The sequence below is a fragment of the Spermophilus citellus genome (assembly GCF_964194105.1).
Source record: "Spermophilus citellus genome assembly, chromosome: 8".
Classification (NCBI taxonomy): Eukaryota; Metazoa; Chordata; class Mammalia; order Rodentia; family Sciuridae; genus Spermophilus; species Spermophilus citellus.
Window position 1 is genome coordinate 122199088 of NC_138189.1, and position 23208 is coordinate 122222295.

Consider the following 23208-nt stretch of genomic DNA (forward strand, 5'->3'; position numbering starts at 1 on the left):
CGTACTACAAGGACACAGCCACATCAATGTTTATGGTGCACAATTCACAATAGCTAAACTGTGGAACCAACCTAGATGCCCTTCAGTAGATGAATGGATAAAGAAAATGTGGTATATATACACAATGGAATATTCCTCTGCAATAAAAGATAATAGAATCATGGCATTTGTAGGTAAATGAATGGAGTTGGAGAATATGGTGCTAAGTGAAGTAAGCCAATCCAAACAAACCAAATGCTGGATTTTTTCTCTAATATAGGAGGCTGATTCATAGTGTGGTTGGGAGGGGGAGCATGGGAGGAATAGACGAATTCTAGATAGGGCAAAGAGGTGGGAGGGAAAGGGAGGGAGCATGGTGGTAAAAAAGATGGTGGAATGAGATGGACATCATTACCCTAAGTACATGTATGAAGACACGAATGGTGTGAATATACTTTGTATACAACCAGAGATATGAAAAATGGTGCTCTATATGTGTAATATGATTTTCAATGCATTTTTCTGTCATATAACAAATTAGAATTGAAGAAAAGAAAAAAAAAGAGAATCCCAAGACTAAGGAAGCACGTTTAACATAACTAAAAGAGATGTAAGACCCTGTGCCTAATAAAAGAAAAAATAGGTCCAAATCTTCACCATGTTGGCTTAGAATCTGACTTCCTTAACAAGACTCCTAAAGTACAAGAAGTAAAAATTAAGAATCAATAAATGGGATGGATTCAAATTAAAAAACTTCTCAGCAAAGGAAACAATTAATAATCTGAGGAGAGAGCCTACAGATTGGGAGAAAATCTTTACCACATGCACTTCTGATAAAGCATTAATTTCTAGGACATATAAAGAACTCAAAACACTTAACACCAAAAAACCAAATAACCCAATCAATAAATGGGCTAAGGAACTGAACAGACACTTCACAGAAGAAGAAATACAATTGATCAATAGATATATGAAAAAGTGTTCAACATCTCTAGCAATTAGAGAAATGCAAATCTAAACTACTCTAAGATTTCATCTCATTCCTGTTAGAATGGTGAAAATGTGGTGAAAAAGGTACACTCATACATTGCTGGTGGGACTGCAAATTGGTGTAACCACTATGGAAAGCAGTATGGAGACTCCTCAGAAAACTAGAAATGAAACTACCATTTGACCCAGCTATCCTACTCCTTGGTTTATACCCAAAGGACTTAAAATCAGCATACTATAGTGACACAGCCACATCAATGTTTATAGCAGCTCAATTCACAATAGCTAGACTATGGAACCAACCTAGGTGTCCCTCAACAGATGAATGGATAAAGAAAATGTGGTACATATACTTAATGGAATACTACTCAGCTTTAAAAAAGAGTAAAATTATGGCATTTGCCAGTAAATAGTTGGAGAATATCATGCTAAATGAAATAAGCCAATCCCACAAAACCAAAGGCGGAATGTTTTCTCTAATATGTGGATACTAGTTCACAATAAGGCAGGGGGCACTAGGAAAGAATAACATTACCTTATTTTAGGTAGAGGGAAGTGATGGGAGGGGAGGGAAGGGGATGTGGGGATAGGAATGATAGTAGAATGAAACAGACATTATTACTGAATGTATATGTGACTACATGACCAATATGATTCTGCAACATGTACACTTAGAAAAATGAGAAATTATATCCCATCTATGTATGATATATAAAAGTGCATAAATGCACTCTACTGTCATGTGTAACTAATTAAAGCAATTAAAAAATAAAAAAGATATGCAAATTAACTTTTATGAGAGGACTCAAGAGGAAGAGGCTAATTGTACCTACACAGAGAGCTAGGGAGGGCTTCTGAAGGGGAAAGGGAAATTCATTTGAGAATTCCTAAGTAATATTTCTTAGAAAGTGTGGCACCATATTAATCAAGAATACCTACAATTTATAGGGTATGCCTTTCTAAATACCAAATATTCTAACAAATAGTATTATTTATATTTTCATAATATCCTATTGAAATGGAAAAAAATAGATTCTATTTTCTTTGATGAGAACAAACCAAAATACTTTTAAGCGTTGGGGTTGTGGTTCATGGTAAAGTGCTTGGCTGGCATGCATGAGTCCCTGGGTTCAATCCCCAGCATCAAAAATAAGATAAAATAAAATAAAATAAAATAAAATAAAATAAAGTGCTTTTAAAACATAATAGATCATTATACTAAAAAATTGATATTATAACTGACTTTTTACAAAGGCATATATATGAGTATGTATATGTACATAGTCATGCACATGTATCCATATATATACACATGCATATATGTATATATATTGTGTATGACAGAGAAACTGACTAGTTTTGTCATTATCAAAGCTAGCTTTGGTTTTTATAAAGACAGCTCTGAGGATTGTAGATGTAGTTTTAGTGATTAAATTTTAGGATCTTTAAAAATTTTTTTTTGTAATTATAGGTGGACAGAATGACTTTGTTTATTTTTATGTGGTGCTAAGGATACATCCTTGTCCCTTACACATGCTAGGCAAGCACACTGCCATTGAGCTACAGCCTCAGCCCAAATTCTAGGATCTTAAAGTCAATTCTCAAACAATGTTTAGAAAGCCAGAACAAGGTATAAATATTCATTTCTATCTGTTTGTCTGTTTCATTCTTTAGCATTTATGTGAAACACTTTCAATAAGTCCCAACTTCAGTAAATGCTCCTTGGATTATAGGCTTCTTTGATACTTTACTTATATATGATTTAGTTCCTTTTGACATTTTCCTCCAAGAGTTCCAACTTAAAATCTGGAACTAACTCAGTAATGAAATTTGATATTTAGTTTTTTAATGTATTTGCTGTAAAGCCAAGAGTTCTTTTTCCTTATGGAATTGAACTAGCAGACTGGGCAAGGTATAAAGCTGAGCTAGTGTTCTGCAGAGAAAAGTATGGGACACTGGATTCAAGTGGTTCACCCAAAGTAATATATTTCCTCCCCACTCCCAGTGCTGTGGATTGCACTCAGAGCATTGTGCATGTAGGCAAGTGCTCTACCATCAAGCTATACCCACAGCATAAAAATGCTGTAGATACATACTCCTGAGCATTATTCCTGTGTCTTTCCAGAATTTCCAATGTCCATATCAAATTGAAAAACAAATAATTGTCCTAATTGTCCCCAGTTATGGCAACCATGCCTTCCCATTCTCAATTATTTGGCATGGGAAACTTGAAATCAGTGTTGAGCCTGCCTTCTTCCTTGCCTTCTGGTAGATAAGCATTCACAAAGATCTGGTTCTAATGTGTTTAATACTGGGGTTGAAAACTGGCAGGTCAAAGACTGACACACATGTCTTTATGTATGTGTGTATGTATTGGGCCAGAATAGCTTTTAAAAAATTGAATCAGAATGAATTCAACTGAATTATGCACCCTTTGGGTGGGCATGCTCTTTCTAGGAAGTTGCCTCACCCCCCTCCATTTCACCAGTTTTCTTCTTCTGTTTCTTTCTTTTACAAAGATTAGTTGAATTGTTGAAGAATGGATGCAAATCTTTCTTAGAGGAAAATGAAAACCAATATTGGCAGCATTGGGATATTTTTTGATTTGGATTTTCTAATAATTTGATATTAAGCAGTGAGGGTGATAATGATTTTTTTTTCTCTGAAGATAGGATGAAATTATAAATTCTTATACCCTGCATTTCCAGTTAAGATTTAAATCACACAAACTCTCCACAGGACCTCAGTTTCTTTGGGGAAGTCATTTTTTTTTTTTTTTTTGTAAAGTAGGACTAATTACTATGAAAAAGAGCTGTGCAGAGGCAAGGAGAGAACAGAATGTTGGAGAGCTTTTCTCTTTCCTTAGTTCAGGTGAGATGTTGGTTTCTTTGGAAAACAAGTTTTTGTGGTTTAACCTCCTGGTGTTTTCAGTTCATGTTCTCAGGTTGCTATCTCCCCAATTTCTGGCCAAATCCCCAGTTTTTATGATTGATATCACCCTGTATAAGACCTCTGCACTGTGGCTCTTCCATTCCTTATTTGTCAATCATTTGAGTTGTATAAACAGTTTGGTTTGAGAAAGGCAAGACTTGCCAACTTTGTAAACTCACATTTTGTCCCCTTTCACCCAAAAGTCAGAGCCAGAAGGCATCAAAACATCTGGATGAAAAAATTCAGTAAAAATATTGATTTAAAATATCCATCTTTCACTGATTTCTTTTTAAAAGTCTCAGCCAAATGCATGTGTTTCTGTTGCTGAGGTCTGGTTGAATTCAAATTAGTACCACCAGAAACTTAGAACCACAAGTACTAGAAATCAACAGACCATTTATTATGAGAGTGATCTTTTATACACACATAAGTTTGAATAGTTAGGAAAAATCAATGTCAATATCTCTGATTCAAAATGTGATTTGGAAGTATTAATTTAGATATAAAATTCTGGGAATATTTATCAAACTTATTTTGCTTGTTTTTATTTGTATCTGAGAGTATATTAAAACTTATGTCTAAGAAATTCTAAAAGAGGTCTTTGAATAAGTTTCAAGTAAAAACTCTATGTAAAAGTCAGATGTGGTGGCACATGACTGTAATCCCAGCAGCTTGGGAGGCTGAGGCAGGAGGATTGCAAGTTCCAGGCCAGCCTCAGCAGTTTAGTAAGGCTCTAAGCAACTTATTGAGATACTGTTTCAAAACAAACAAACAAACAAAGTAAAAGAAAGCCCTATATAATGGTATAATAAATAAGTGCCTTTTTCCCCCTTTAGTAGCACATGCAGTTGATGACATCTTTCATTTAGATAAAATATGGTGAGTTTAAATATTTCATGGGATTAAATAAGTTGGGATAATTTAAAAAAATATTTTTAGTTGTGGATGGACACAATACCTTTGCTTATTTATTTATGTGGTGCTAAGAATTGAACCCAGTGCTTCACACGAGCTAGGCAAGTGCTCTATCACTGAGCCACAACCCCAGCCCAAGTTGGGATAATTTAAGGTGGGATCTAGCATTTAATAAATGTGAAATAAATATGAGCACTCATAACTGACCTAGGAAACAATGACATCATCTTTGAATAATTTTAATAATGACACGTCTTAATTATGATACAGTTTTACAGGTACTATTCTGTTTGTAAGGATGAGCCATTCTTTTCTACTTACATTATAGTCACATTTGAAGAAACTGATGGAACAGCTCGTAGATTGGCTTCATCACAGTCAAGCTGTAGACCTCCGCAAAAACAATGCCCAGGCACAGAACCAAGCACTGAACAAACAGAAAGGGGTAAGGGGTGATGAAAGTGGGGGACCAGGAAGAGGAGGGCAATGAAAAGAATTACTTAGTACAAGAGTATGTCATTGCCTTACCTGAGCAATGCTTTAAATTAAGGTTCCAAAGTTGACTTTTAGTTTATCTTTAAAAGGATGCTAGAACATTAGCATTTGGAAACATACACACTTACCAACCCGTCCATTTTTTAAAAATAGAATAATGTTCTTTTCCATTTTTTGCAAAATGAATGAAATCATGTTCCTATGTCACCCAAGGAAAATGTGATATATTAGGGTTTGATGATCATGGAAGGTTCTATTTAAGAAGGAAGTACTTATTTATAGCATCATCAAAACTTTTATAGGACTAAGTCACTTTTAACCAACAAGGAAGAGGAGAATTAAACACTAAATGATTAGTGTGGTTAGATTTTTTTCCTGGAAAATTCAGGAGTTCTTCAATAGATTTTTGTTTTAAACAATGAAATTTTTAAAATATATTTTTTAGTTGTAGTTGGACACAATACCTTTATTTTTATTTATTTATTTTATATGGTGCTGAGGACTGAACCCAGCGCCTTGCATGTGCTGGCAAGCACTCTACTGCTGAGCCACAACCCCAGCCCCTCCCTTTTCAATAGATTTTTAAAAAAGAATGCTTCTTTGGCCTATGTAGAGATGATGGATCTCTAAATCTTCATTTATGTGAGTGGACATTTTTTTCCTGCACAGTCATTCTATTTTTACTCTTTTTGGTGTTGGAATAAGAAAGAATGAGATACACCCCTTTGGCCATCTGGCCTTGAGGCTTAAGGATGTGATTCAATGAATCTGAAGTCTATTAGAGCCTCATATGATGTTTTTATATAGCATGATAGAATTATTGTTCAGTGTAATAAATATAGTCTGATTCCTGCCATGATGGGGAATGGACAATGACTGAGAGCAATGAGGAATACTTCCCATATGCATTTACTTCTAGAGCCTTAAACTTTTTAGCAGTTGCTACGGACTCAAATATCTATCATGATCAGGCAAAGTAGTTTCTGGATGTCCAAATGGGTTGATTTCTCCTGTTGCCAACTTAAATAGGAATGAGTGCAGCCAAACCTACCAACATTTGCAAAGAAGCCAGAAATACAATATTTTATATATAATTACCCATTTAAACATGATAATAGTTAATTTAAAACATCCTAGGAAAAACAAAACTTTCTATGAGAAATTTTCTGCTTGCAAATTTCCAGTTTCTGATCTTTGCAGTAAAGCTTCCAGAGAATAGGCAAGTGTCTCAAATTTGAAGCAGAGGCTCCTGTGAAGGATTAGCGAGCACAGCTGGCTACAGGCTTTGAACTTGGAAAGTGCCTGTTTGCTCAGGTACTTGTGATGACAAGTGTTCTTCATCTCCTCCCGAGTAACTGCAGAGACTCTTTCCAGGGTTACAGGCGTTTAGGATCATAACCTAGTTTCACTGATTATGTATTTGCTGAAAACTCTTATTAAACAGCTTTATAGTTGGAGTACCCATTTTGGCCATGGATGGCTGTCTAAGTTAAATCCTATCTACCATGTGAGTGCATGTTTATGTTGTGAGGGTGGGATGATGAAGGCTGGGGAGGAAGATGTAAGTCCTGAGAAGAAGTGAATAGAAGATCAGGAAAAGAAGGCAATGAAACTAGCATTCATTGCAGTGTTTTTTCTATATATATAGACTGAATTAAGACAATACATATCTTAAGTACAAGGTTATCTGTAATAGGGAAAAATGAAAAAAAAAACATAGAAATATTCAATGACAAAAGAATAAGTAAATTATGTCACTTAAAAGATAACATTACATATATCATTTCCCAAGAGCTTATAATAACATGAATAGCTAATTATGCTAAAATGCTAATTGAAAATATGATAAAACTGATTGGTACAGGAAATTATTTGAAATTTTATTTCAACAAAGTAAAAAAAAAAAAAAAAGACAAGTAATGTACCAGCAAATGATGATAATAGCCTCTCAGTGATAAAAATGATGATTGGTAAAAAATGTTTTCCAAATCTTTCAAATTTAAACTTTAGACAGTGTATTGGTTAATCATAGATATTATTATTTTCCATGATATTGATCTTGAGGAGTGATTTTTAAAATGTGGATTCCTCACATTCTTTCATCTAGCCAAAATGATTATAAGCCATCTTCAGTTTAATTTCCAGTAAGTCCCTATAATAATCTGATTTAAAGAAAGTGGCACAATTAGGAACCTTAATTTAAGTTTCACCCCCAGATATTATTTGTCACTTTTCATTTCATTTTATTTACCATGTTTGAATCTGAAAAAAGATATTTAATTATTAATTGCAGTTCCCCAAATTGTCTCAAGAGGACTCTAATGAAAAATTATGTGTTTATATTATATTTACTGTGTACAGGAGTTTAGGATTCTTCTGTAATTGTACTTGTGACAAATTTTCTTCCAGAGTGCCAGATCAGGTAAAAACTTATTTCTCTTGCTGACTTGGTCTGTTTTTTTCCCCTTTGTTTTTCCTTTACAAATGAGACTATGTGAATTATATAACCTGTTATTTTTCCTCTTTGACTTAATGACTACAATATTCAGAACTAAGCTTTGTGTGTGGTTGCTGAGCTTTCTCAGTGAGGATTTAGCCATACTTTAATTGTAAGTTGCTGAAAATTTTCTTGGGAATAACATGAGATATAAAAAGATTCAATTAAAATTTAAGAAATGAAAACAAAATAATAAAGGGAAAAATGCATTTTAAGATAACACAGCTTAATTTGTCACTATTACTTTTTGGCATAATACTAGTTGTTAAATTATACCTGTTAACTCTTTTCTTTGCTAAAATCTCTTCTCTTAGCTGGGTTAGTGGCATATTCCTAGCAACTGGGAGGCTGAAGCTGCAAGATGGCAAGTTTGAAGCCTACTGCAGAAATTTTGTGAGGTTCTAAATAATTTAGCAAGATCTTCTCTCAAAGGGCTTGTGGTGTTGCTTAGTGGTAAAGTCATCCCTGAGTTCAATGTCCAGAACAAAACACACTCACAAAAAAGCATGTAGCTGTTTTTTTTTTTTTTTTGGGGGGGGGGGTGGGTGCGTACCGGAATTGAACCCAGGTGTACTGGACAACTGAGCCACATTGAAGGGTTATGGAAAATAATATTCCTACAAGATAGCCCCCAGGAAAAAAACAGAAAGACAGTGTGGCTCAGGAGGATGGAGGGAAATTAGCCAAATGTTACACCTCTCCCAGTAAATCCTTTCCCAATAACAATGGGAAAAAGCAAACATTCACCCCTTCCCAACCACAATGGGTTCTGCAGGGAGGAGGAGGATACTGAAAGGCTGGGCCCTAAACTTTGACCTTCCCCTATTGCCAAAAAGTCCTGAAGGAAGGCACAGTTAACTCTGGGAAACAATGAATCCCAGAGGAAGAAGAAAAGCAGTGGGTGGGATCTGAGCTCCTGTCTCCTTCCACTAACAGTGCGTTTCAAACTTTTGACCACTGCCTTCTGAGTTAAAGTTTTAACCTGCACAACTAGTTCCCTGACTGTCCCATCCGCCGCGTGTACGTTCACAGTTTCCAATGACTAATTCACCCTCATTGTAGACTATAAAACTCAGACTCCTTCTTAACCCGTGGGCTATTTTTGTACCCAGAAAATGAGAAAATCTGATTGACTCCACTTCGAATAAAGGAAAGCTTCTTGATCCAGTTGAAGTCTGCTTCTGTCCCGGTTATTTGTGCCTTTATAATGGTGCCCAAACAGTGTTGGTTATTTTTGCTTACATACATCCTCAGCCCTATTTTTAATGTTATTTAGAAAGAGAGTCTCACTGAGTTGCTTAGCCCCTCAATTTTGCTGAGGCTGGTTTTAAACTGAGATCCTCCTGTCTCAGCCTCTCGAGCTGCTGGGATTACAGGTGTGCACCACCCTGCCCTGCGCTTTTAGCTTTTTAATGATAAAATTATTTGGTCTCCATCCTCTTGGAGGCAGGTTCAGGGATGCTAAGGTAGATTGATGAGTAACACAGGAGATTCCCAGGGAAGGTTATCTCCTTTAATTCAGGACTGTTAGTATTTTATCTCATTTGGATAGTGAAGACAAAAGATATTGAAAATTTGAAAATCTAGGCTTTATAATTTGTGGTAGACCATAAGGGATTCCCCTCCTAATGCTTGTTGTCTGCTCTCAATGCTGGGAATTGAACCCAGGGGATGCTCTACTATCAAGCAACACCCTAGCCCTTTTTATTTTTATTTCATTTTGAGTCTGGCCAAGTTGCTGAGGCTGGTTTTGAACTTTAGATCCTCCTGCTTGAGCCTCCCGAGTAGCTGGGATTAAGGAAATCTGCCACCTGGTTCAACCCTCCTTCTTAATCAAGATTTTGAAAAGCTGAGGTCAAAATTGCAGATCGAAGGCACAGACCTTCATTTGCATAATTTATTAAAATAGAAAAAAATATTTAAAAGGAATTATTTTCATGATATAAAGCGTTATAGAATCAATCCTCAAGTTTATAGCCTTCTACATCCTCTCTGGTGTTTTTGTGAGTTTTTGAAATATTGACTAAACAGAGGTTATAATTAATAGGTTTTCATAGCTCTGAAATATAGCTTAGACGCCAGAAGATTTTTCACTTGCAGCCATTAAAATCAAACAGCTTCTTTGCTTTTCTATTTTCTGTTTCCTTTGCATCAGGTTTTATAGTGATAGTAAAAGGGAAATTACATAAAATAGTAACCTTGACTGACATTAATTTTACTCACAATACCTGACATGATTGATGACTTTCATCCTTAAGATTCCATGAGTTTATTTTAAAACAGAATTTCCAAATTTAGGATGCATCCCTAATAAAGTTTGAAACTGGAAAATTACAAATAACCTTTCCATAAAATTATACATAGAATCCAACTTTTAAAAGTTTCGTGTCTTATAAAGAGTTTACGGAAAAGGAGGCTCAATTACTCTGATTACTTACAGCATTCAGATGTTTTTGTCTCAAAGGAATATGAGGAGGTCATTTCATTGTGGTTGCCAAAATATTTGTCGAATTGCAGAGACCATCCATTGTTGTCTCCTGGGGGCAGGTGGGGAGGAAAGATCAGGAAATTAAGAATAGAACAAAACAGATATATTCTGGTGTGCTGGGGGAAAATAGGTCCTTAAAATAAGCTGGCGAGTCTCAAACTTAGTGAGAAAAGCATCATCTAGAAACCTACCAATGTGGATTTCTGGATCCCCTATGGGGTGCTGGGATGGGCTTGTGGTGTCTAACAAGCTCTGTAGTGATTCTGCCACAAGTAATACTTGGGCCATACTTGAACAAGCAGAATTTTAGGCATACCAGAATATGGCACACTGCTTTTAGCATTTTAATTGTTTCTCTAAATCTTCTTCAATCATTAAAACCGACATTGGAGATAAATAAACATGGGTGGGTGGCCATGATGATCATATTTAAAAATCAAAGAAAGCAACTGCCCAAAGCAATGGGGCCAACTAGTCACGGACTGAAACCTCTGAAGCTATGAGCTAAAATGTTATGTTTCCTCTTTTTAAGTTGATTTATCTCAGGTATTTGTTATAATAACCGAAAGCTAACTAACAGGAAGCTACAAGAGGAGGGAAAGAAGATAATGTTTTAAAGAATTTTATGACCTTTTGTTTTTAAACATAAGGGACAATGAAACTAATCATGTGATGAAATGGAGATGTAGGAAGCAGCTTCTATGGAGCTCTTTCTGTATGGAACAAATCTTTATCTTCCTGATGGGGATTTGAATGGGATCCTCTGTAGAGCTTTAAATTATTTTCCAAATGCCATGACTTTTTTTTTTTTTTTTTGGCATTGGAGATTGAAGCTTAAATATAAAACCACATCCCCAGCACCATCCCCCTTCCTCTTTTAAACCGATTTTGAAACAGGCTCTCGCTAAGTTGCTTAGGGCCTCACTAAGTTGCTAAAGCTGGCTTTGAACTTGCCATCCTCCTGCCTTGGCCTTCCAAGATGCTAAGCTGCTGTGACTACAGGTGTGTAACACAGTGCATGGCTGCTATGACTCTTTAAGAATGCTCAAACATGTAAAGACAGACAGACAGATAGATAGATAGAGATTGATAGATAGAGATATTGATTCTACAAATTTGTCCTATTTCTGTCATTATTAAATCTGGCACTGCTTTTAGGAATTATTTCTCTTATATACCAGTACAGTAGAGTTATTGGCCTTGTACTCATCCAGTTTTCTCCTCATTTTTTTTGCTGCAGTTTTCAAGGAAAAGTATAGAACATTCTGGAAATGCAGTATCCTGAGGTAGGAAGGAATTGCCTGAAACAGCCCAATCCTTTTTCCTATCCTTGTAGGGAGTGTTGACACCTTGAGTTAGGCAGTAACTTCCTGGGACAGTCAAGGCTTTGTTCCTCCCTTTCCTAGAAATGGGATGTCTTCAAAGCTTTTCCCAGGGAGTCAGGTTGCCCCTGAGATACATAACTAGAGCAGTTGCCTCCCAGGGTCCCTCAGCCCTGGTACATGTAGGGCAGGTGTAGTCAGCAATTCATACTGTCGGCAGCTTTCCCAGCTCACTATGAACCTCAGGCGTCTTTTGTCCCTTGCTACCTATTTCTATGTAGAAAATTTGCCCCATGTAATGTGTGTAGATGTTTTATCTTCTTGGAGTCAGACAAGTTGGTAACTAGCATACAGGGAGTCTGCATTGAATCATTTTTGTATAATTTATACCTGAGACTTGAATTCAGATATTACAAACCTATTTAGTTGCATGGATTTGATACAATTGACTTCCTGGTACCCATGGTTTCCACTCTGATCAGCAGATTTTCAGGTTATGTCTCTAGTCCACACTTTTTTTCTACTTTATAACACATACACAGTTTACCTCAGGTACCTCAAACCTCACACTTCCAGAATGGAACTCATTATCTTTTCCCATATAAACTTGTTACTCCATAAATTATCTGGATTTGTGAATAGTCCCCACAATCTATCAAACCGCACAAATGAGAAAGGTTAAATTTACCAGAGTTTGCTTATAAAGTGCATGATTTCCCTCTTTTTTGCAGACTATTTTCCTATTTTTCAGCTGCTCATTCAGACCTCCATGAAAATTTCCTTTGGGAAAGTGAAGGAATCTTAACATAAATGCTATCTACACTTGTAAAATCAAATGTCTTGTTAGCAGTCCTACTAAAAGTGAAAAATTAGAAGATAGATTATTTAAACAGTGCAATTATAACATTCCCCTTTCTTTTGCATTCCTCATGGGTTTCAAAACTTCTTTACTACAGAAGATCTCAAGTTGAACAAAAGCAGCAAAGTTTTATGATATCTCAATTCAGAGGGAAATGATGAATGGACCTCAAGTTTACCAAACATAGACTTCAGCGTGGGTCTCTGGCAGGCCACCAGTAATGAGGCGGACAAAGGACAACAACCAAGAAAAGAGCAAATACCAGCCATTGAGCACCCAGGAACCAGTTCAAGATGCCTATCTGACTCCTAACATAAGTGGATGATATCATAGGCTGAGAATCAGGAGGAGGGAAAAGGACATTTGAAAGACTGAGCACAGATAGCTAAATAGAGACTAACTTCTTGAGACTATGGTGGAGTTTCTGGGTTAGTTCTTCCTCCATTCTACCTTCAGTTAACCATGCTTCCTTCTTTGGAAATTGGTAACTTAAATATATATTTTCCAGATCCCAAGCAAGTAGGGTTCTTGTTATTGATAAACCTCTACTAATTGGCGGCAGTCTCATGAGACTTGAAGTTTGTAAATGCTAGCTTCCCCCAGTACCTAGTGGCAGTGGGGGTAGTTACTGCCTCCTGCCCAGTCTCAGGGCTTCAGCTCCATTGTGCACAGATTTAACAAGAAAATGGTGGATACAATCTGCAAAAAGAGGGAAATCACACAATTTATAAGCACACTCTGGTAGATTTCAACTTGATGTTGAACTTGCAACCACAGTGGAGTGATTCTCATCTCATACTTCTGCTTCTGCAGACTTTATATGGCATTCCCTGGCTGAAATCCCCGCCCCCCCACTTTTTTTTCCTAACCTCTTTCTTTTCTGTTCCCTCTGGAAGGGGTTTCGGATAACAGACTTTGAAGAAACATTAGGTGGGTTATCTAACCTGATTGGTTTTGAAGACAATGGGAATCCTGTTACCATTAGAAAATGGGACTTTCTGGGGAAAAGGACCCTGTACAATATCCTCTTCGCCTCCTTGCACCAGGCTAAAGGTCAAGTGTTTCCAGAGAAACTGTCCTTGTTCATGGGCCAGGTGGCCCCAGCCCACGTGCCCCATCATTCCCTTTCTGGAGCCAGAGCTTCTTCCCCAGATCCCCGCAGTGCTGTCCATTCTGTGTGCCCTTTGTGTAGTGACAGTCTAGAGGTGGCAATAGAGGTGTGTTGCTCTCTCCTGTCCATTCATGCACCTCCAGGATTTTAAAGTTCTTAGATTTTAATACAATTTCTATTCCTGACCCTGAAAAAAAAAAAAAAAAAGAAATGGGACACAGTGACAAAAACAGCCATTTAAATGATTTAAATGATCACTTATAGCTTCCTGGAAAGATGTGAAGTTTAGATTTTGGCAAAGTGGTTGCTGTGATAAATCATTAGACTAAAAATAAGAAATTGGAAGGGTTGTAAGATGGGATGGCTAAGGAGATAGGCTCTGGAGAGATTAAAGAAAGAAAATGATCAGCTCAGGTTTTTACATTATCAGCTTCAAAAAGTTCAGAGAACCAGGGAACTTCCATGATGACTCTATGATTATCTTTTATCTCCCATGGCCTTAGGTCATACAGCCACAAATCACATAGAATCTGATCCAAGGAGTCACTAAGTTACACTATAAGTTGAATTCACATTTTGCCATATTTTAAAAGTGAGCACTAGAGGATTGATTTAGAAGAAACCCTGTAAATTTTATTATTGGTGGATTGTGTATTCAGTTGGATTTGAGAACTCTAAATCCTGGTTCCTCATAACCTCTCTTGTCAGCAGAAGCAGCTCCCTTTTGCTGATGAGTTTAGATGGGGTTTGTTTGAAAACAACCTAATCACTTTATTTGAGGTAATAACTCATCAACTTTCCTCAGGTCCTTTCATTATTACCATGTTTCTTTGCTTCTTAATCAATTATAAGCAGACTCAGATCCCAGAACACCCCAGAAGATAACAACAAGTTGCACTTGATTTTTCTATTATATATATGCAGAAACCCAAGGAGTTTGTGAGGGACTGGTTTATCGGCGTGCTAGACCAGGTGGCAGGACTATAACCCTAGATCAGGCACAACTAATTCACATCTCAGAGTTTCTGGATTCAGTGTGATGGCTCAAGACTAATTTGCTGGATTGGAGACTGAAATATGAACCCAATGTTGGTGCTGTAGTTTGGTCTTAAATATCCCCAAAAGGCTTGATCTCTAGCTTGGCAATATTGGGAGGTGGTGGGATGTTGGAGAGGTGGCGCCTAGTGGGAGGAAGTTGGGGAGTTGGAGGTGTGCCATTGGAAGAGATGGTGGGACCCTGGCCCCTTTCCCTCTCTCTCACTTCCCAACCATGAAGTGAGTGATTTCACTCTGCCATGGACTCCCTGCTATGGGTTCTGCTTTTCCACAGGCCCAAAAGCAACAGGGCCAACTAATCATGTACCAAATACTCCCAAACTGTGAGCCTAAATAACAACGCTTTTCTTTTCATAAGTTGATTATGGGATCCTGACTAACACAGTTGGCTTGGAACAAATGAAGTTAGAGGCAAATGCATGTGCAGACTGAGGAACTGAGTGGGTAGATTATACAGGACATGGCCATTAAATTGTGCACCTACCACGGGCGTCTGGAGGAATATACTACAAATTGACTCACCTGGCCTCTATTTGACTCCACGCCATCAGTGTGTGCCTGTGGAGCAGAGACTGAAAGGCTTAAACATTAAGTCCTAAGTTTTCAATTCTGCAGATATTTTAATGAAATTGACACAGGTGCATTAAAATGGTTGGAAGTCATAATCTAGGGCTTATCTATTATTGTTCTAATTATTGTACTATAATTATATATGTAATTGTTGTATATCATATACTTTTTTTTTTATAGGTGTTCTACATCTGGGACAATAGGACAAAATAGGTAAAAACAGCAGTTCACATTTTCTACATAGCTAGGATTTGAGAAACATTGACACATACTTTGTTTGGTAGAAGACCTTGGGGAGTATAAGATCATTTTCCTGTTGCCGTGTCTCAAACTGAGATGCTTCCAGAAGCAACTGTAGCAGCAGCAGGACTCTGCAGGTACTACCCCTGCAGAGGAGTCCAGGGGCATTTGTGTTGGGACAGGCAGGGGTGGTGGCAACAGCACATCCGCTTCTCTATCTGTGGTTTAGTCACTGATGGGAGGGCCTTGTTGACTTCTGCTCCCCAGCCCTTTTCAGAATTTTGTAATAAATATGTAATTCCTGTTTAATAGGCCCAGAGTGGATTCTATTGCTTGTATTAAACCCTGACAGAAATAGGGACTAATTTAATTACTGCATTAAAATTTGGTTTAAATAAGGACATTTAGTAATTTTGGGAGCTGAGGTGGGATCTCCAAAAGTAGTGCATTTTTTTCCTGGGCCCATGAGTTTCGGTGTGGTTCAGCTGCATGGTCCCAAGACAGCGACGGTGATGATGCTTTTTAGCATTTTCCCTATGGGTTCTGGAGATAGTGCTGGGAGCCTTAGAAAACACCCTGTTCTGCTGGGCTCCAAATCCCAAATTGTTTCTTGGGTGTCAGGTTTTGAAGCTTGTGGTGTTGGATTTTCCCCCTTTCCTGGCATGGCAGTTTGTGGACCTCTTGGCACATGATCACTACTTGTTTCATATCTTTATTATAAGAAAGCGGAATTCTGTGAAAGATTTTAATTTTTTCATTTTAACAGAGACGTTAAATATAACATTCAGCACTGAGAGAACTGGTATTTAGTGTATATCTACTATTCTGTACTAGGTACTTAATTTTATCCTTATAATAACTCTGGCCATATTTATAATCTGCATTTACAGATGAGAAAAACAATTCTGAGAAGTTTAGTGATTTGTATTAGGAGCAGAATTATTGAAAAAGAACTAAAGCATTAAAATAATAAACTAAATTTGTATTTTCTTTTCCAGGCCCAATCAATTATTTAATCAGTTTATAGCTCACTTATAGAAGTTCAACTTTCAAGTTATATCAGCTTTAAATATTTAGATATGACTATTTGTTGTACATTTTTCTGTTATTTGTTTCTTTTTTCTTTTTTTGGGGGGAGAGGTACTGGGGATTGAACTCAGGGGCACTCTACCACTCAGCTACATCCCAACCCTATTTTATATTTTATTTAGAGGCTGGATCTCACTGAGATGCTTAGTGCCTCCCCATTGCTGAGGCTGGCTTTGAACTGGTGATCCTTCTACCTTAGCCTCCTGAGCTGCTGGGATTACAGGTGTGCACCACCAAGCCCAGCTCTTTGTTTCATTTCTGTTATTGAAACTTGTTGGGGCTCAGAAGATGAACCCCAAACAGCACTTTGGTGTGCTGAGTGCTTTTGACTAAATACATTGGATGACCTCAGATGCTGCTTTAGAGGCAAAGTTTCATTCTGAACGTCTTCTGCCCTCAGGTCTCCCATTGTTCTTCCTCTCCTAAAGTCGTAGAAACCAGAGTTTCTCTTCTCCAAGAAAGATCTTTGAAACTAGAAACCTTTCTTCAAAGAGTGGCATAACCCAATCTGTGAAATATGGTATATTAAGAACTATGTAATGTTTTGAACAACCAACAATAAAATATTATTAAAAAAAAATAAAATAAAATAAAGATGTTGTGCCCACCGAAAATTAAAAAATAAATATTAAAAAATTAAAAAAAAAAAAAAGAGTGGCATAAGACCTAGAACTATCACTCTAACCTTTCCCTGCTGTTCTGCATAGGAGCTGGTCATAAAGGAATTCTTTGACTTGCCTTGTCTGATAATATATTATAAAATTCTCATTCCAGAAGGGTCCTGACACATTCCTGGGAGGAAGGAATGCTACACAGAGAGGCCAAGAAGAATCTGAGCAGACAGTCTTGTTGAATTATCTCTGTCAGTCTAGCAGCATTAGGACATAAACTTTGTCCAATCACAATTCTATATGACTGTTCTTCATTGACTCTAAGCATAAAACCATATAGGTCTCCCTAGGTTTTGGGTTTTTATTTCTGAAGGCTCCTATGTCACATAAAACTTTGATCAAATAACTTGTTATACTCTTCTCTTGTTAGCCTTTTTTTCAGTGGGGGTTTGGAGATTGATCCCAGGGGTACTTTACCACTGAGCTGAAGTTCTTTTTATTTTGAGAAAGTTCCTGAGGCTTTCATTAAGTTGCAGAGGCAAGACTGGAACTTGTGATCCTTCTGCCTCAGCCTCCCAGGTTGCTAGGGTTACAGCTGTGTGCCACCTTGCCCAGAAGCCTATCTTTAGTTATAGGGGTATTGGCCATGATACCCCCTTTCTGCCCCTTATATCAGAATTGTGTGAATTATACAAAAATTCATTTAATTAACAACCAGAAGGAATTATTAACTGGAATTGAAGTTTATCATCATTTTTATTCCTAGAATCAGTGAGAGTATTGCAAACCATTGAGGTATTACTGGGAAAAAATGTACAAAGAAATTAATTTTCATAGTACTATGAATTATTATACATTTATAAATGTTATAAATGAAATATGTAAGTAGATGAATCATTTAGCTCTGGCTGTGTCTAGGCATTGATGATTCCTACAGCCAAGTTCCTGTGTACCTGCAGAGGATCAGTTGAGAAGTGGGCATGCGTGGGTCTGAAGGATTTGACCTCACGGGCTGCTGGGGGCTCATGTAACTCTGAAAGGAGCAGGTCACCCCGTTTGTGTTCATGTTTATGTTCATATTCCTGACACTCCCCTCTATGCTTCAGAAACAGTGAGGGAAACAGGTGGGGTGACAGCATTCTAGATGGTGGGGCTGTAATGTGGGCAGTGTGTCACTGCTGATATAAAACTGATGGCTGCCAGAAGATGCTGAGTTTTTCCACTCTGCTTCTTTAGTAGGCTCTATGTTTAGCTTAGTTTTTATAAATGAGCTATTTCAAGTTGTTGCATTTTTAACACTTATAGTGCAGTAACTTTAAACCAAGGCTTGGTGCCCTTTCCTGGTCCTTTGTCCCTCACCATTTTTCTTTCTTATTCAAAGGACTACAATTAGTGTGGCCTTAACTGCAATGTTTTAGTCCAACAAATCAAAATGATGTAGTGTTTCTGGTTTCTTCTTTGACTTTCTTGTTCCTATTCCCTTTCTTTCCTTTTCTATTTCATTGTACCTACACACACACACACACACACACACACACTTACACACACACACACACAAACACACACACACAAACACATGGGAATGGGGGAAAAAACCAGGGAGACAGAGGGAGGAAGAGAGTGAAAATGTCAGGATGGAACCGGGGAATTTTTGATCAGCAGAAAGAAACAGGACAAACCTGCTTGTACTTTCCCAGGTAAGAGCACGTATTTTGTGGAGAAATTTCTTTTTAAAGAAGTCAATGAGAGATTTATTTTTTTTTAAATAGCAATGTCATCAAACAAATAAACTTTAGTAATTAGTTTGTACCTTCCTTCTGCCTTCCCAAGGCATTTTCTTCTCCTTACCCTTTACTTCCTCCCACCAGAAGGCAGGAATATAGAACATGAGAAACGTTGCCAAAATCACAAAGTTGAAAAGTTAGCATTTTTAAGAAAACAGCTTTTGGTATATGTGTTTCTAAATTTTAAATCCTATATCCTGGATATTTTAAGGATGCATGGGGCAATGAGTAAAATGATTTTTTCATACATTAGTAAGTGTCTTGCTAAAAATTGATTCTCTGATTTTTCTTGAGGCAAGCCAGGATAATGTAAAGAGCACTTTCTATTAAAAAAAGAATTTTCACCTAAAATGATATTATGATTCTGTAAATAAAAGTCAGAAAATAGATCAAGAAAAGTCTGTTTTTGCATGCTGCCTCAGCTTAATATTTACTGAATAAATAGTACTGAAAAAAATCAATCAATGAATCATTGGAGCTCTTTCCTTAAACATATTTTGAGGAAGTGAATCATTCATTTCACAACTTGATGATATTCACCTTGGATATTTGTTTAGAAAAGGGAAGATTTCTGGGCTTTACTTCTTTTCCTTAGGTCAGCATCATATCTGGGAGTGGGGCTTAGGACTCAGTCTTTTCCAAGTCCCCCAGGTGGCACAGCTGCAGGTGGTCCTCCGCACACTTCTGGGATCATGCCTAGATTTCATGATGTTTCAGTTTTTTTTTTAATTCTAGAGGTTTTGGGGATCAAACCCAGGATGTTGTGTACACTAGGCAAGCAGTGTAGCACTGAGCTATACCCCCAGGTCTGGATTTTGAATAATCGAAAATTGAGAGACTTATCTCTTCATTAGGTGGGGTGCCAGAACAAAGCAGAGTGTGAGATGTTGTGTGCTAAACAATCTGTCCTTTCATTAAAATGAGGGAAAACATCTGCTAGACTATAAAGCATACATACTATTGGCTCATGAATGTGAGCCAATATATAAAGTTTGGATCTATGCAAAGTGGATCATTCCTTATTCCTTATTTGCTCAACTTTCAGCACCCATTCCTGGAACACAGTGGAATATCTTTTTCTCATAAACTAATGATCCCCAAGAATAGAGATGAATTTGAGCAAGGTGCAGGAAGCTTGGTTGTGGGGGGTAGGGGAGCAATTCACCAAATGAGTTATGGGGGTTCTCCATGGATTTTAATAACAATGGTGGTTTGCTGGACAAAATACATTTGTCTCTTTCTGGGGTCTTATGGCCATTGGAGGCAATGTTTTGAAGAAATTAAGGGCTGTGACACTATCCTGGGCATCTTTTAAGGCACATTGAGGCTGCTCAAATCTGTCTTTTATGTCCTATTTAGTAGGATGTATTCTGATAGGAAAATCTGTGTGGAAGTAAGATAAATATATCTACATGGAGGTAACATCAACATCATAAACATGATTAAGCATTGTTGCTTTCTCTCTCTCTCTCTCTCTTTTAATTGTATTCTTGCTATGTTGCTCAGGCTAGCCTCAAATTCCTGGGCTTAAGCAATCCTCCCAACTCAGCCTCTCAAAGCTGGGACTAGAGGTGTCCACCAAAATGTCCAGCTCTAAGTTTTATTAGATAAACATATTTGAAGTTAAAACCAGGCCTGCCTTTTTGGAAGAATTCAAGAATTCAGTTACTTACATTATTTTGAGAATAGTAAATAGAAAACCAGTAATTTTTAAAATGTAGAGATTTATGACCCCTGTCACTTTTTAGCTTTAAATGACAAACTACCAACTTTAATGGAATTTTTTGAAACGAGAACAACTAACCTAACTTCTATATCAAACTGCTATCATTCTGATTGCTATATAAGAAGCTTATTTAGGGAATGATAGAATATTTAGTGCTCCAGAATTTTAAAGGCAGGACCAATTAAAAATTGAAAGTATCCTTGAACATACTTCAGTCTTCTAATCCTATTTAAAAAATATATCATTGCCATCACACCCATAAATAAGTACTGCTTATCTGGTTCTCATAGATTAGTAAATGCCAAGCTAGGTGCCAGAGAAATACACTGAGGTATTAACAAAGTTTTTCTTCCCTTGTATTCCTTGTACTCTCTGCCCTTTTCCCTATCTTAAGCAGCTAGAATTTTCCATTTTCCTTGCCTGAAATCAATGACACAGAAGTTCGCAGATAACAAAGGAATCATATTCTTTGATATTTGACTTTCATATGCTTAAGTTTGATCTATAATAAATTTGTAAAACCGAAAGAGCTGAACTTTGCTGTTCACAGACTGGGCAAAATACTTGGACCACAAAGGGAGAGTGGAGAGTCTTTTTCCCCTTCTTCCCTGAACCTGAGTTGAATCTGGGGGAAACTATACATTCCCCACACTGGTTTCTGGGTTCTGGGAACTGAGGTGTCGTGCACGTGTGTGGCAGGACCCATGGAATCACTGCACAGCCTGGCTTGACAAAGGAGGAATAGAGTACGAATGGCCCTAAGGGCCGAGGCAGATGAAGTGAACTTGACTGTGAAAGTTCTGCAGGGGCTCAGTCTGGCTCAGGAGTAGCAGAACGTTTCCCATGAGCCCTGGAATGCCAATGATGTAGGCCGGGAGGCACGGGATGTGATAATGTCTACAGTAGGCAGGAGATGACAGAGCAATGACTTATGGCAGCAGACCAGATTGATTTATGCACATCCCAGGGGATGCTGTGACACTGCATGATGGCATTCAGCTAGACTCTCTGCCCTGGTGGCCCCACCCAATGTCCTGGCTTTACATGGACAGCTGAGCTCAGCAGCAATCCCAGGAGAAGGGAGATAAATAAGACCTTTCACTGACTTGGTTAATGTTTTTTACCACTTGGAAGGATGAACACTTGCAATAGACAAGGGCTCTCCACTGAGCTACACACCCAGGCTCTTGAAGCTTGTAATAGAAATAAATTTTGGCCATAGAAAAAATAAAGATTATATGAGTAAAGATTTTTATTCACATGAGAATTTGAACTGACTGTCATATCTGTCATGTGTGGTGCAGAGCTTCAACTTTCCCCCAAATAATACTTTTCTTATGGGTTGTCATGAGGATTGAATGTTGTAAAATATACGAAGCAGCCGGAATAGTACCTTATATATAATAAGTGCTATAAGAATAAAATTGTTATTTTAAAATAGGAAGTTCATCTAATTTCTCAAATACTATTTTCTAAAAAGAAAATAGATGCTTAATTATGATTTAAAAGGAGGCCCCATAGAATTAAAATTTTATCAATAGGAGATTTATTTGAAGGCGATACCAAATAGTAATGATTATTAGCATGGCCCTAGTCTTTCCTCGCCAACAAAGAACAAAACAAAAACAGCTGCTATGGTTTGGGTAAGTGTCCCCAAAGGTCCATGTTTTAAAGGTTTCATTCCCAGCCCATGGCACTACTGGGAAGTCTTTAGGTCAGTGGGAGCATGCCCTTGAAGGAGATGGTGGGACCCCATCTCTGTCTCTTTTTCATTGCTCTCCAGCCACGATGTGCTCAGCTTTGCTTCTCCTCATGCTCCTGCCATGCTCCTCACCCCAGGCCTAAAAGCAACAGCATCAACTGGTCATAGACTGGAAACTTAACTGTGAGCCAAGAAAAAAAAAGTCTTTTTTTTTTTATAACTTGATTATCCCAGGCATTTCTTACAGTGATGGGACACTGACACATAAGCTGAACAATTAGGTATATATTCTGACCAAGCCATGATTTCAGAACATCTATGTAAGCTTTCTGTACTTCCATTTTCTCCATTCGTAGAGTGGATATAATTTAATATCCAATTTACATTGAGGATAAAATGTAAGAATGGATTTAAAGGATTAATACTGTGTCTGGAACACAACAAACAATAAAAAAATAGAAGATGCTATTAATTTTATTATTAGAACTCTTATTAAACAAAACCAAATATTCCTAGGAAGGTTAAAAGGAACTATCATGGGCTGGGGATATAGCTCAGTTGGTAGAGTACTTGCCTTGCATGGGTTCAATCCCTGGCAAAACACACACACACACACACACACACACACACACCACACACACACACACACACACACACACACACAAAAGGAGGTGTCACAAGTTGTCATGTGTGGACTAAGGTAGATGGACTAAAATGGTTTTTGTAACGTAAACTATCCTGTGCTTAGCAGCATTGCCAAATAAATAACAGTATTAATAATAGACATCTAATGGAGTGGGGAAAGGCAAAGCATTTAAGATAAAATTTGGAAGGAGCTTGCTA

At 37.5% G+C, this 23208-nt stretch overlaps 1 protein-coding gene across 4 annotated transcripts in view; it reads right to left on the minus strand.

Moving 5' to 3' along the window:
* RXFP1 (relaxin family peptide receptor 1) overlaps positions 1-23208 on the minus strand; it is a gene marked incomplete at both ends in the record, with an annotated part of 131729 nt that overhangs the window by 53701 nt on the left and 54820 nt on the right. For 2 of the 4 annotated variants that reach the window (XM_081304135.1, XM_081304133.1), the window contains 2 exons: positions 5137-5242; positions 10246-10344. In XM_081304135.1, the coding sequence (XP_081160261.1) occupies positions 5137-5242; positions 10246-10344 (205 nt within the window). Of the gene's footprint in view, positions 1-5136; positions 5315-10245; positions 10345-23208 lie in introns of all 4 variants that reach the window. The other 2 variants (XM_081304132.1, XM_081304134.1) reach the window with 2 other exon arrangements.